General features: G+C 59.4%; 8 protein-coding genes across 8 annotated transcripts; 5 read left to right on the top strand and 3 right to left on the bottom strand.

The window, feature by feature from the left end:
• Window positions 1–36: 36 nt before the first annotated feature.
• Window positions 37–1529, top strand: FA10DRAFT_289523 (hypothetical protein; the record flags this gene model as incomplete). The annotated part of the gene is made up of 2 exons (XM_025524305.1): window positions 37–696; window positions 762–1529. Coding segments are annotated over 2 exons (1428 nt in total), but the record flags the coding sequence as incomplete, so codon positions are not given.
• Window positions 1530–1635: 106 nt separating this feature from the next.
• Window positions 1636–3000, top strand: FA10DRAFT_49512 (hypothetical protein). The gene is made up of 2 exons (XM_025525524.1): window positions 1636–2594; window positions 2681–3000. Exons 1-2 carry the CDS (start codon window positions 1742–1744, stop codon window positions 2842–2844), a joined length of 1017 nt encoding a protein of 338 aa, XP_025373848.1. The 5' UTR covers window positions 1636–1741; the 3' UTR covers window positions 2845–3000.
• On the bottom strand, window positions 3001–4597 carry FA10DRAFT_49526 (hypothetical protein). The gene has a single exon (XM_025525525.1). It carries the CDS (start codon window positions 4429–4431, stop codon window positions 3157–3159), a length of 1275 nt encoding a protein of 424 aa, XP_025373847.1. The 5' UTR covers window positions 4432–4597; the 3' UTR covers window positions 3001–3156.
• On the top strand, window positions 4594–5021 carry FA10DRAFT_49508 (hypothetical protein). Its single transcript, XM_025525523.1, has one exon. It carries the CDS (start codon window positions 4763–4765, stop codon window positions 4985–4987), a length of 225 nt encoding a protein of 74 aa, XP_025373846.1. The 5' UTR covers window positions 4594–4762; the 3' UTR covers window positions 4988–5021.
• Window positions 5022–5420: 399 nt separating this feature from the next.
• Window positions 5421–6856, bottom strand: FA10DRAFT_304801 (alpha/beta-hydrolase; the record flags this gene model as incomplete). The annotated part of the gene is made up of 3 exons (XM_025525398.1): window positions 5421–6390; window positions 6450–6622; window positions 6684–6856. 3 exons carry the CDS (start codon window positions 6854–6856, stop codon window positions 5717–5719), a joined length of 1020 nt encoding a protein of 339 aa, XP_025373845.1. The 3' UTR covers window positions 5421–5716.
• A 540-nt stretch (window positions 6857–7396) lies between these two features.
• On the bottom strand, window positions 7397–7948 carry FA10DRAFT_289519 (hypothetical protein; the record flags this gene model as incomplete). The annotated part of the gene is made up of 2 exons (XM_025524304.1): window positions 7397–7762; window positions 7841–7948. 2 exons carry the CDS (start codon window positions 7946–7948, stop codon window positions 7397–7399), a joined length of 474 nt encoding a protein of 157 aa, XP_025373844.1.
• A 351-nt stretch (window positions 7949–8299) lies between these two features.
• Window positions 8300–9475, top strand: FA10DRAFT_270015 (hypothetical protein). Its single transcript, XM_025522966.1, has one exon. It carries the CDS (start codon window positions 8478–8480, stop codon window positions 9408–9410), a length of 933 nt encoding a protein of 310 aa, XP_025373843.1. The 5' UTR covers window positions 8300–8477; the 3' UTR covers window positions 9411–9475.
• A 464-nt stretch (window positions 9476–9939) lies between these two features.
• FA10DRAFT_246149 (MFS general substrate transporter) lies at window positions 9940–11997 on the top strand. The gene is made up of 3 exons (XM_025519394.1): window positions 9940–10561; window positions 10623–10851; window positions 10913–11997. Exons 1-3 carry the CDS (start codon window positions 10169–10171, stop codon window positions 11857–11859), a joined length of 1569 nt encoding a protein of 522 aa, XP_025373842.1. The 5' UTR covers window positions 9940–10168; the 3' UTR covers window positions 11860–11997.
• Window positions 11998–12292: the final 295 nt, after the last annotated feature.

The following is a 12292-nucleotide window of genomic DNA, read 5'->3' as shown; positions in this document are numbered from 1 at the left end:
GTATTCCTGCCGCGCCGGCTGCTGCTGCTGCTCCAGGCCCAGGCCGCCGCGACCTCGAGCGCAGCCCTGGCGACGCAGCTGGCCCAGTCGCTGCGTGGTGCATCGCTCGTCTCGGGGCCGGCAGCCGTAGTGCGCTCGCTGTGCCGCGTGCTGGCGTCGAGCGTCGCGCACTACGTCGCGCTGTCTACGGGCGGCGACTGCAAGGGCGTCGTCGTGTCTGCGACCTGGCTCGCGCCCTTCTCTGTCCTACCGCGCCGGTGGGACGCCAGCGAGGCCAGCCTGCCTGCCGCTGCGATGGCCTTCCCCGCTGCCGCCCAGAGCGAGCCAGAGGTCATCTCCAACAGTGCGCCAACAAGGAGCGAAAGGGCCACCCCGGAGAGGCGCGAGGTGAAGCAGGACGCTGGCGCGGTGCAGCCGAAGAGAGTGCGCAAGACGAGCCTGCTGTCGCGCGTCCGCTCGCTCAGCAAGCCCAGCGCGGGCACCAACACCACCACAAACACAAACCGCGACGAGAACGAGGACGAGAACGAAGACAGGAACACGGACAGCAACGTGGACGTGAATGTCGATGCCAACGGCGCGTCGAGTGGAGACACTACGGGCACGGGCACGGGCAGCTCGGACTCGTCGACGCAGGTCACGAGCACGTCGACGAGCAACGCAGGCACAGGCACCGCCGTCGCCATTGGACCGAGGGTGAGCAGAGCCGAGCTGAAGCGCATCTCGAGAACAGGATGCTAATAGCATTGCGAGTGCGACAGTCGGCAGCGGCCGCGACAGCCTCGCACGGCCCCACCTTTTCCTTCATCGAGCCCACGGCGCCGTCGTGCAGCAGCAGCAGCAGCAGCGGCACGGCAGGCACGGCAGGCACAGCAGCCACGGCAGGCACGTCGTCCAAGGCAGCAAGCACGCCGAGCACGGGTGCAAGCACCGGCTCCGGCAACGGCGTCAACATCAAGGCCTGCCTCTCGCTCTTCAAAGTCAGCCTCACCGGCCGGCCGAACAACAGCAGCTGTGGATCGGCGGCGATGGACGCGTACGAGCGCGAAAAGGTGGCGCAGCGCGAGGAGCGCCTCGCACTCATGGTTGCCCAGAGCCGCGGGCAGAATGCCGTCTCGACGACGGGCGTCGCGGTGGCGGTGCCCGGTGCGGCGGCCAGTGCGAGCACGAGCGCGGCGAGCGGGCGCAACGCGACGGTGGGCAACGATGCGCACGCCAAGGTGGTGGCCGACGCCGAGTCCCGTGGCCAGCCCGTCACATCCAGCACTGCTGGACAGGGGGCGCAGACGGCGCTGCAGACGCGCCAAGCAAATTCGGACCGCGGGGCGGTGCCGCTGCACACGGGCAAGGGCCAGACCCAGCACATGTTTACGCACCACGAGGAAGAGGCGGCGGCGGACGACAAGGAAGAAGAGGCCGACAAGGAGAACGCGGGCACCACGACGCGCACCACGGTCACCACGGTCACCACGACGGACGTCGAGCGCTTTCCCCGGGCCAAGACGCCGGCCGTCGTCGCGCAAGCCTAGTTGCGCGCCAGAATGCAGAGGTTCCTTGGTCTGTGCGAGCTTTATACTGTCCTCTGTCGACTAGCGTGCACTGCAGGATAGTTCCGAGAATCAAACATCACTTCATGCATGACTTGACTTGGCTCGAAGGGAAGCGCTGCGTCACTCGTCCCAACATCGCATGACCGTCCAGTCCAGCATCGGAGGCTCCTTCTTAGGCAGTGCCGGCTGACATGACGCGCGACAATGGCACGAAGCGCGTCGTCAGGGTGCTCTGCCTGCACCACCTCGGCGGCAACTCGCACCAGATGCGCAGGACGCTGCAGCCGTACTTTGACGAGCTGGCTGCCGCGTGTCCGGACCTCTGCTTCGAGCCGTGGTACGTCGACGGGCCGTTTCTGCTCCCGACGGCGCTGGACGGAGGCTTGGCGCGCGGAGGCCTGTCGCGTAGCACCAGCACTGGCCAGGGCGCAACAAGGCAGACCGCAGGCGAGGCAGCCGAAGCGGCCCTCACCTACGTCTCGCTGAAGCGCGCCGTCGATGCCGAGGAATACAGCGAGAGACAGCGTCCCTACAAGTACAAGCGAACGACCGGGGATGTCAGCGAACAGGCGCTAGCTCGCCTCGATGCCGCCATTGAGAAGAACCGCAGTGGTGGACTACTTCAGCGAGCCAGCGAGATCCTGGATAGCAAAGCGAGTGCAGACCAAGTCCGATGGTGGCAGATGCCGTGCGACGCCTACGACAATCCGGGCCCGTGGGTGGGACACGAGTACAGCATCGCGTATCTCGGCCGCTTCATCAGCGAGCACGGCCCATTCGACGGCATGATTGGCCACAGCGGCGGCGGCCTCATTGGCCAGTACTGCCATGCGCTGCTGGCGGGTGCGCTGGATGCGTCGCAGGAAGCGCTGTTCCCGTTCCCCATGCCGCCAGCCGAGCCGGCAAGCTACGCCTTCCGCTTCTCTGTGATGTTCGCACCGGTCCTCCCGGACACGCCGCGGGTGGCCTACCTCGCGCGCGTCTCCGCCACGCCGCTCCGCTCGCTCGTCTTGACCGGGAAGCGGGACAGCTACCAAACTCCCTGTGAGATCGTGTGCGACTATCTCGACATGGCTAGTTACTAATCTGGCCTTCATGCCTTCTTCTGCCCGCCCGCTCGCCCGCGAAAGTGACGTGCCGTGCCTATGCGCAGCTCGTCGGCGCCCAGGACTTCTGGGAGCACGAGGGCGGCCATGGGATCCCACGGGATGCGCATTCGGTCAAGCGTGTGACGGCATGGCTCGCTCGGGAGGCGCGGGCGCTCCAAAGGCCAGCGGCCACTCCTCGGCTGTGAAGCACACGCGACACGGAGAGCACAGCTCTGTCTGAGCGTACTGCGATCGCGTAGGATGGTAGACGACAGGCACCTTTCATGCGCAATCACAAGGCTCCATGGCTACCAATCACGACGGTCGTACCACATCACTCATTCAGACAGGTCGTAGACGGAACAATGAATTATCCACCATCATCAACAATAGTGCTCGTCAACATACTGCGTCAGAGGGGCAGCGGACAGATGCATTTATGATGATGCATTTTGTGACTGTGGCTGTCTCGAGACTGTGACTGTGACGGGAGAAAAGGAAAAGGACAAGGAGGGCGCTCAGATGTCAAAAGACAGCGCGCGCTTCAGCTGGTCGTTGCACTCGTTGGCCGAGCCCTGGCTCTGGCCGGGCTGGTTGAAAAAGGTGCCCTTGGTCACGGCGACCATGCCGCCCGTCTGCATCTGGCCATCGACGACGATCTTGGCACACTCGGTAAAGTGCTTGTCCTTGTACGTGCTGCTGCTGTAGTGCCTGTTGACGGCGTCCTGCAGGTGGTGCTGGTGGCTCGCGTCGCGCTTGCCATTGGCATCGCCGTTGTCGTCGTCCCACGCATACGACGCGTAGAGCTGCTTGTAGTGCTGCTCCTGCTCGTCCTGGCGCGCGGCGAGCGGTCGGTTCTGCGTCTCGTTGAAGTGGCCCGCACCCACGGCGAGCGTGTGCTTGTTGTTGCCGTGATCAAACGAGTAGAGCCAGTGGGCGACGGCATCGTCAAACGTGTGCGTCATGACGTGCGTGTACTCGCTGCCGAGGCCGCCGTCGACGTGCATCTGCTTGAGGCCCGACAGCCCGCCATGCCAGTGGACATTCTCGACGTGGAACTGGTGGCCGTCCTGCTCCATGGCGCGCTTCTGCGTCGCGCCAAACACGACGAGGCCGACGCCCGTAAAGAGCTCAATGGCGAGCCCAGCGACGCAGCCCGCGGCGCGGTACTGTGTCGGGATTGGCAGCTTGTCGGAGCATGCGGCACCGACGACGCCCGTGATCAGCGTGACGCCCAGGCTGATTATGCCCCAGTCGGCTCTTTTGACGAGGTAGCCGAGGGGCACGGCTGCGGCGGTTCTTGCGCAAAGCGCGACAAGAGATGCGCAAAGAGCCAGCCCACTGCGGAGCCCAGCGGCACGGCCAAAATTGCCATCAGCGGCCCGGACATCGTTGGTCATTGTACGGGGTGGGGGTAGGGAAAAGAGAGAGGAAAAGCAGGAGCGATGAGAAGGAGAGGGAGAGGGAGAGGGTTGGAGGGATGAGGGGTTCGAGAGGGAGCAGACGGCCCTGCATTTATAGCCGAGCAAAGGGCTCGCAATGGCGACGTAGGGCTTGGTGATGAGCAAGGACGTAAGCCCACGGCCATCATGATGCTGAGAGACCGCGAGGTCGTCGTAAGCAGGAACAGCTCCTCGAGCAAAAAGGTGAGAAGAGCAGTCCCTGAGCCGGCTCAACTCTTCGGAATCTCGGGTAAAGCCAAAATAACTTCCTCCAAACGAATACTTACACTCGCCCTGCCGCCGGGACGCAACGCAGGCACGGAAAATTGAACGCGTGGCGCATGCATGCATCGCAGCATCGGATCGAATCTGAGGTGCATTTCGCTCGAGGGTCCGATCAATCTCCGGGGCAGGACACGAGGTCAGCTCAAGCAGTATGACCGTCTCCTTGCAGGCGAAGAAAAATCCGAGCGGTATCGACGGACCGTAGTCCAGCTCGAGGCTCTGATGATCCTAAAGAAAACACACGGTCATCGAGCTCAGGAAAAGCCACGGCATATATCTGCTATGTGAGATGCTCGTCTCGTCCACGTTCCCCAGGTACATCTCAGTCTGGAAACCTGGGCATGCGACCTGATCGCACTGGGCGGGTGTCCTCAGCATCAGCTTTTGAGTCTCTTCGATGGCCTCCAAGACGATGCTCACCTCCCTTTCTGCGACAGCATCGCAGAGCTGCAACGATATGCCGAGCAAGCAGGCCCCCGTTTGTTTCCTTGTGAGCTTGTCAGGTTCAAGCGGCGGAGGAAAAACAGCATGCCTTTGCAATGTACAGTACCTTGTTCTTCAGAACCGTGCAAGGAAGCTCACGGTTCAACGAGGGTGTGTCTACTTGAAGTCGAATGAGTGAGTGCCTCAAGTCTGATTCGGGCTGCTTGACCCGCACCATCGCGAATTTGATTGGGGCTATCCTATCGCTTAGCCGGTATGGAGACATATGCGACTGCGAGTCCACAGTGGCAAAGAGCTTAAGCGTGCGCCAGAGTCAGTCTTTCGAGGGAATGTGGGGTCCGCGTCGTGAATCTGTGATCCTCTGGTTGCGGATGATATTGAAATCCAACATGTGGAGACTCTTGTCTTTCTCAGCCCGAAAACGGTCTTCGGCGGCCGAGTCTCACATAATCCTTGCCTGATAGAAAGGGGAAAAGTGCGACAAGCCTTGCAGACAGCACACAAGAAGGGACAGCGCCAATGATTGAATACTTTTGCTTATTGAGGGGCGCATGTATGCAATGAAGTTCTTCTTCTCGGCTGCGTTGTCCCAGGCGATATTTGCACTGTGACGCTCTTGACGCATGTCCTGTACAAAGTAGAAATCCACACGCATGTGGCGCGCGGTGACTTTTTTTTTTCATCGTGCCTGCATCCCAGCGAAGCGCGAATGGAAGAAACTAAGAAGCTCTTTAGGCTTTACCCGAGGTTCCAGCGTGTTGAGCCGGCTCAGGGACTGCTCTCCGTGCCCCTCTCGCCTCTCGTCTTTACGTTCTAAGAATTGCACTGCCAGATCAACCACGCGGGGTCTCTCATTGTATCAAAGTGTCCGTGCAGGAGTGTATTTGCTGGTCCTCATGGGCTATCGCTACACACATTCGCTGATGAAGCTTCTCACTTGTTCGACCTGCGCCGTCTCCTGATCCCACGATGCATCTCCATTGTGTCCGAGGTCCGGAACCAAGATGAGCTCATGGCGGATGCCTGCCTTCTCGAGGTGCGTCTGCAACACCTCACTAGCCATGTGGGGCACATAGGTGTCTGCCGTTCCGTGGAGCGTAATCGTCGGTGGGAAATGATGATCGATGACCTCCTTTGCGTCGCTAGGCTTGTCCACCGAAAAGGCGACTAACCTCTTGCCGCCCTGCGCAACGTGAGGCAGCAGACCGCGGTTGATGGCCAGCGGGATCATGAGCGCGCGCAGAATCTCGGGCTCCCAGACCATCTCGCGGTCGAATTCGAGGCCGTGCCACTCTTGTAGCGTCATGCCATTGCGCGCGCCCAGCGCCTTCCAGGCCTCGGTGTCGAGGTCGGTCGCAATGCGAAAGGAAAAGTGCATGCCGGTGAGAGCGGGCGATTCCGTCATAGACGCTTCCAGCGCCGCTTCGACCTGCGAAACGTGTGGAGGTTCCAAGAAAGGGTGCGACGTAGGGCTGGGTGCCGGCGTTGAGAAGGAAGCGATGTCGGTGATGCCATACAAGTTGATCAGCGCGCATGGACGGGGAGAGGCAGAGGCACACAAGTGCATCGCCTGCCAGACACCTGCAAGGCCAGACGAGTGTGAGCAGACAGGCGTGAGCAGAGCGCACAGCAGTACTGACCAGAGCTGCTGGAGATAACGACGCCTTTACGCCCATCGATTCCTTCGAGCTTCGTCGTCGCGTAGGTCCAGCCGTCGAGGACATCGTGCGCTGACTCCAGCACAGTCGCACCTGGGCACAGCCGATAGTCGACGCTGACAAACCCCCAGCCAAGCTTCTTGGCCAAGCCCAAGCTGTGCGTGCATGCATCGCAGTCACTCTCTGCGCCTTTAGGTGATCCGGATCGCAACTCACTACCATGGTGCGTACGATCTTCGGTTCAGCGACATGAAACCGCCGCCATGGACCCAAAAGAGGAACGGGCGGGAGGACGATTGCGGCGGCGGGAGATAGTCCAGATGCAGCTGGCGATCGCCTTCTGAGGCGAATTGATGGACCTGCCATGGGGCAGGAAGGGTATGGGACATGTTTGAAAGGAGGAGAGCTACTTCAGCAAAGAACGCGCGTATTTCAACGAATTGACTTACGCCGGTTGAATTCAAAAAGTCCGAAAGGAAACCGAGAATCTCTAATGCACCGCATGGTCCGCACTGCAGCGATGCGCACGCGCAAAAGGCCGAACCGTCATCCGGCTTGTCCTGATCAGCTTAATCTGTACCCGTACCCTGCCTGAACGAATTCTCTTGGGCCGCGAATTCATGACAATGGCGTGCCGCTCGTTTGCATCATTGTCTGAGCCACGGCGTTGCCTGCCGCGCCAAGCATTCACTCCTCTTCTCTGACGGCACCCCGCGCATGCTGCTGCCGAAAAGCCTCGCGAGCGGTACGGTCAGTGTACACCGCCTTGCTGGCATCTTGAACCAAGCAGGTGCGCTTTCACTTTGAGAACCCAGTCGCCGTCACTTCGAATTAGCCCTCAGCAGAATTCAGACTTCAAATAAGACGTGCTCCAGAGACGAGCATAGCATTCCTCTTCATTCAGTCGCGAGCTTGCTGGACTGGCAAGATCAATAATGTTCCTGGCAATGGCCTGTTGTGTTCTTGTCTATGACGCAAAGGAACCACTTGTTCGTCCACGAAGCGAATGGCTCGTTGAAGACGCCCTGCTTGACCGAGATCCACTGCTGGCTGTTGCCCTGAAAGGCCTTGTCGAGGGCCACGCGGCCCCAGCGTGCGAGGTCCGACGACTTGAGCGTCTCTGGTGTGTTCTTGTCGCCGAGCCAGAGGGCAGTGACGGTGCAGGTGGCGTCATCCTGGATACGCAGGCGCTGCCATTGGTCCACGTGGAGCTCCGTGTCGTCGTGGAGATGACTTTGCACCAGATTGGCACAGTCAGGCCCACGCCCTGGGTGGTCACCGCGCTGTGTCCACAGCTATACCAAACGCAGCAGCAGGGAACGGACTTGTCAGGCGAAAGGCAAAAGAAGACTGTCCCAAGCTTCGCGACTCACATTGTTCCACTGTGGGGGCTGTGTCGGCGTGAAGCCAGTACCGTCGCCATCGGCACATACGAGTGCGACCAGCGACAGGGTCACAAGAGAGAGAGAGAGGGAAACCATGTTAAGAAGGATGCACGTCCAGCGAGCGAGAGGATGGTTGGATCAAAGGATTTGATATTCGCCATGCCCTTTTATCAAGCTGCTTCATAGAGATCTACAGTGGGCGCTGACTATTACAGGTACCAGGCACGCGACGTCCACATGTCGCATGATCACCACTGTTGCAGTGGGTATCGAAAAGGAGCGCCTAATGCGCAAAATGATTCTCGGGTAAAGTAAATTTCCGGCCGAATCGCGAGGCGTAAATCGCAGCAGGCTCGCTGCCCCTGCGACGCGTTCGCCGCGTTCGCCAGGGGTCAAACAGGGCGGCGTCAGGTCCCGCCTCGTGGTCAGGTTGCTTGGCCTTGCATACGTCTCGTGCTTCCGACGACCTTGCATTCTGGCATGCTGTGGGCGAGGGAGAGATTCGAGCCATTTAAAGAAAGCTAGATGACTCGCTGAAACGGCTTTCTATCGAAGGCCCCCTACACCCCCCAAAAAGAAAAAAAAAAAAAAGAATCCAATCTTCTTGCCTGGCTTCAAGCAAGCAATGCACTCTTTCTTCTTTTTCGCAGCAGTCGCAATGGTGGCCTCTGATGGTCTGGCGGCACCCTCGCGTCGCCACACCGTGCCCCTCTCGGAATTGCTGGAGCGAGGTATGCCCGCTGCTCGCACGCCAGCAACTTTGGACACTCGAGACAAGACTGGCAACGGCACCCATTGCCAGCAGGCTTTCCAGCCCTACGTGGAGTACTCGTCGACCACACAGAACGTAGGGCTTTGCAATCCAGTCGACATGGTCCAGATTGCCATGGACTATGCTTGCAGTCCCAGTGCCGGCCCTGGGTCCTGCCACGCCGGACTGCAGCCCGACTGCTCCTTCAACGACAAGACCGTCAAGGTCGACCCTCCCGTGGGCCAGTGCACCGTGTCAATCGACGGCCAGTGGCAAGACGGCCACGGCGACCTGCTGGGCAAGATGGTCATCGAGTCTCTCCGGGCCTACATGGATAATCAGGGCGACAAGGCCTCCAAGACGCTCCAAGAGACTGGCTTTACGCTGCAGCAGTACATCATGCCAAGCATCATCGTTGCTGGCCTTCGAAACTACAACTACGGTCCTGGCGTCGAGACTCTCGACAAAGGCAAAGCCAGCAGCGGCAAAACACATGCCAGCAACACTGACAAGCAGGCCGGTGATTCGTGCGTGACCATCTATGCGAACGATCCTCCCAAGATGACCATGACCGTGGACTGCAAGGCCGACGCGGGCAGCACATTGACCTGTGACTCGCTCAAGGGCTTCCTCGGTGCGCTGGTCAGCATTCTTGGAGGTCTTGTCAGCACCTTTGCACCCGAACTCAAGTTGCCAGAAGAGGCTCTGAAAAAGGGCCTCCAGTCCGCTGCTATCAGCGCAGGCACCTCTGCAGCCACGACGGGATCACAGACGGGTCTTGGGAACAGTGGAGTCTGCTCAAAGTAAATACTCCCGAGCTCCGTGTACATTTCGCTTTGATTTCAGGCTTGCGTGCTGTTGCAATAATGAGCCACTTGATGATGATGTGACCTTGCTCTTGAAGGCGATCACGCTGGCGCAAGGGCTCTGGTTTGCTCCTGGCCAGGCATCACGAGTATCAGCGGGTGTGTTTTGTGCACGCCTCAATGAGAGCACTGCTAAGGAGAGCAGAGGCTTCCTCTCTGGCCGTGTTAGAAGACAGCGTTGAGACACCGCTGTTCTGCGCTTCTCACCAACAGTTCATCGGAAAGAGCCGATGGAACGTGAGGGTTTTTAGTAAATGGAAACCATACGCCTGTACTACCTACTGTACAGTACTTGGAAAGTTTTTATTCGCCACGACTGACCGCGTGTTCTGTTCCTGACGCAATTGTGATTCAAGAAGTCGTTGAAAAGTTTGAGACGCGCGCGGACAGTACTACTGTACACCTGTCCGGGACCGCATCCATTAATTTCCGGCTGGGCGTATGAGGTAATTTCGTTCCTGAAAGAATTTCGGGTCACAGCACCGCTGTGGAAGCTGGCCGGTTGTCGGAGAAGCGCTGGATCCAACCACATGGTCCTCACAGGCTGTACACGGCCGAAACATGGCCCCATCACAAGGTATCCAGACTATGACATGGACGTGCAGGACAGGTGCCTCCCAAGCTACATAAGACGCCCCTCCTTCCCGGCTACTGCCCCATCTATCCACCCATCCACCCCGCTACAGACAGCAAGAAAGCATGGAGCTGGAGATGCAAGACAAGCGAGCCGACAGTACCGAGACAGGCTGGTCTCCCAACGAGGAGCAGCTCGAGCAACTCTCACAGCCCCGGAGCAGAGACAGCAAACAAGGCAACATCGTAGAGGTTTCGTTCGATGACGGCTACTTTCCAGAGCGCTTCAAAGATCCGCAAAAGACCCCGCCAGCACGGTTCTACCTCGGCATGGCCATCATCGCCTTCAATGCCTTTCTCGTCTCCCTCTACGCCAGCTCTTACCTCTACGTCGCTCCTCTGGCCCAGTCCGAGTTCCGGGTGGGCGAGGAAGTGAGTCGGCTCCCCTTTGTCCTCTATGTGATGGTCTGGGGCCTGGGCACACTCTTTCTAGTGCCTCTCGCTGACCTGTACGGACGTGTGAGTACAGGCCGAGCTGCTCTTTCCCCTCTGCTGAGCTGAAATAGAATCTCTCCGATAGAAACCAATCTTCATCGCCAGTTCTGCCCTCTGGGTCATCTGGCACGTCGGAGCAGCGAGATCCAACAGCATGGTCACGCTGACAGTGACCCGTGCGCTTGCTGGCCTGATGGGAACGGCGACGTTTGCAGTGGGAGGCTCCTTTGCCGTGGAAGCGGCGCAGGGTCTCGTCATTGCAAAGGGCATCGTCCTCTTCAGCTGCGGCGTCTTCCTCGGCCCTGCCTTTGGACGTGAGCTTCACTAAGCACAGCACAAGTCTTATAGAATGGCGCTGACGTTGGTCTTTGACAGCCCTCATTGGAGGCGCGGTTGCCACCTATGGCGTCTTTGAAGACCAGGAAAAGGCCGGCTGGCGATGGGTGTTTTACTCTGCCATCGTCGCCGGCACTCTCTCCCTCCTCCTCTTTGTTTTTGTCTTTCCGGAAACCAATCGGACGGTGCTGCTGCAGCGAAAAGCGCGCATGATCCGCAAACACTACCCCGACCTCGAGGTCCGACTTACGTTCGAGCCGCCGAGACTGGCCGAAAAAATCACCTACATCGCCACGACGACGGGGAAAATGCTCATCACGGAGCCCATTGTCGTTTTCATCAGCCTCTGGCAAACGACGGTACTCGGCGTCCTCTATCTGTTCTTTGAGGCCTTTCCCATCGTCTATGGGCCCAAAGACGTGTACTACCCCAACAGCGGATACGGCTTCAACGCGTTCCAGATCGGTCTGGCGTTCATGGGCGTTGCGCTGGGCATCACCCTTGGCAACATCTACGGTGCCACCCTCGACCTGAAGTTCTACACGAAAATGGTTGTGGCCCGTAAAGGGGCGCGGCCACCCGAGCTTCGAACGTACTTTGGCATCGGGTCGACGGTCCTTGTGGCCGTCAGCCTCTTCTGGTTTGCCTTTACGACGTACAGCCACTCCATCCACTGGATCGTCTCCATCCTCGCCAGCGTCTTCTATGGCGCCGGAACGATGGGCGTGCTCCTCGTCACCTTTGGCTACACCGTCGACACGTATGGGCCCAAGTGTGGCGCCGCCTTTGCCGCCGAGGGTCTCATTCGGTCCTGCATCACCTCTGTCCTGCCCCTGTTCGGCGACAAGATGTTCCGGAATCTGGGACCGAGATATGCAACGTTGATTCTCGCGCTCATCAGCCTTGCCGAGATCGCCATCCCAGTCGTTGCGCTCGTGTACGGCAGCAAGATTCGCGGCTGGTCCAGCCTTGCTGTCAAGGGGTGATAGCCCTACCTGCTCCTCGTGGACGCCCACAGAGCGACGCACATGGACTTCTACGACAAGCCCCACACAGGTTGGAGACGGCAGTGGCTGCAGCGGGCGGCCAAGCATCTTTCCTGAGCACTGCGCTGTCAAACTACGCCGTCGCTGGAATGCAGTGTGAATACCCTTGCTCTTCGTCGTTGGTGAAATCTCATGTCTCCTTCTCTCCACTCGGCCCTTCGAGAACAACACACTTAGGCACCATGTCACATGGCCCCACAATGCCCGCAGAATAGCGACAAGCCGATGAGAGCCAAGAAATAGCCCCCCCTCTGAGTTGAAGCTAAAAGCGAGCGCGAGAGGGAGATACGCGCGCGCATACAAGCGACACAAGCGACGCTAGCTACACTGATAAGCTCGTCTGACATGTGGCGGCCGCGGGGCTCTTGGCAAT

Source organism: Acaromyces ingoldii (assembly GCF_003144295.1).
Source record: "Acaromyces ingoldii strain MCA 4198 unplaced genomic scaffold FA10scaffold_10, whole genome shotgun sequence".
NCBI lineage: Eukaryota > Fungi > Basidiomycota > Exobasidiomycetes > Exobasidiales > Cryptobasidiaceae > Acaromyces > Acaromyces ingoldii.
Note: the sequence above shows the minus strand (reverse complement) of the source record. Positions and strands in the feature narration are given on the sequence as shown.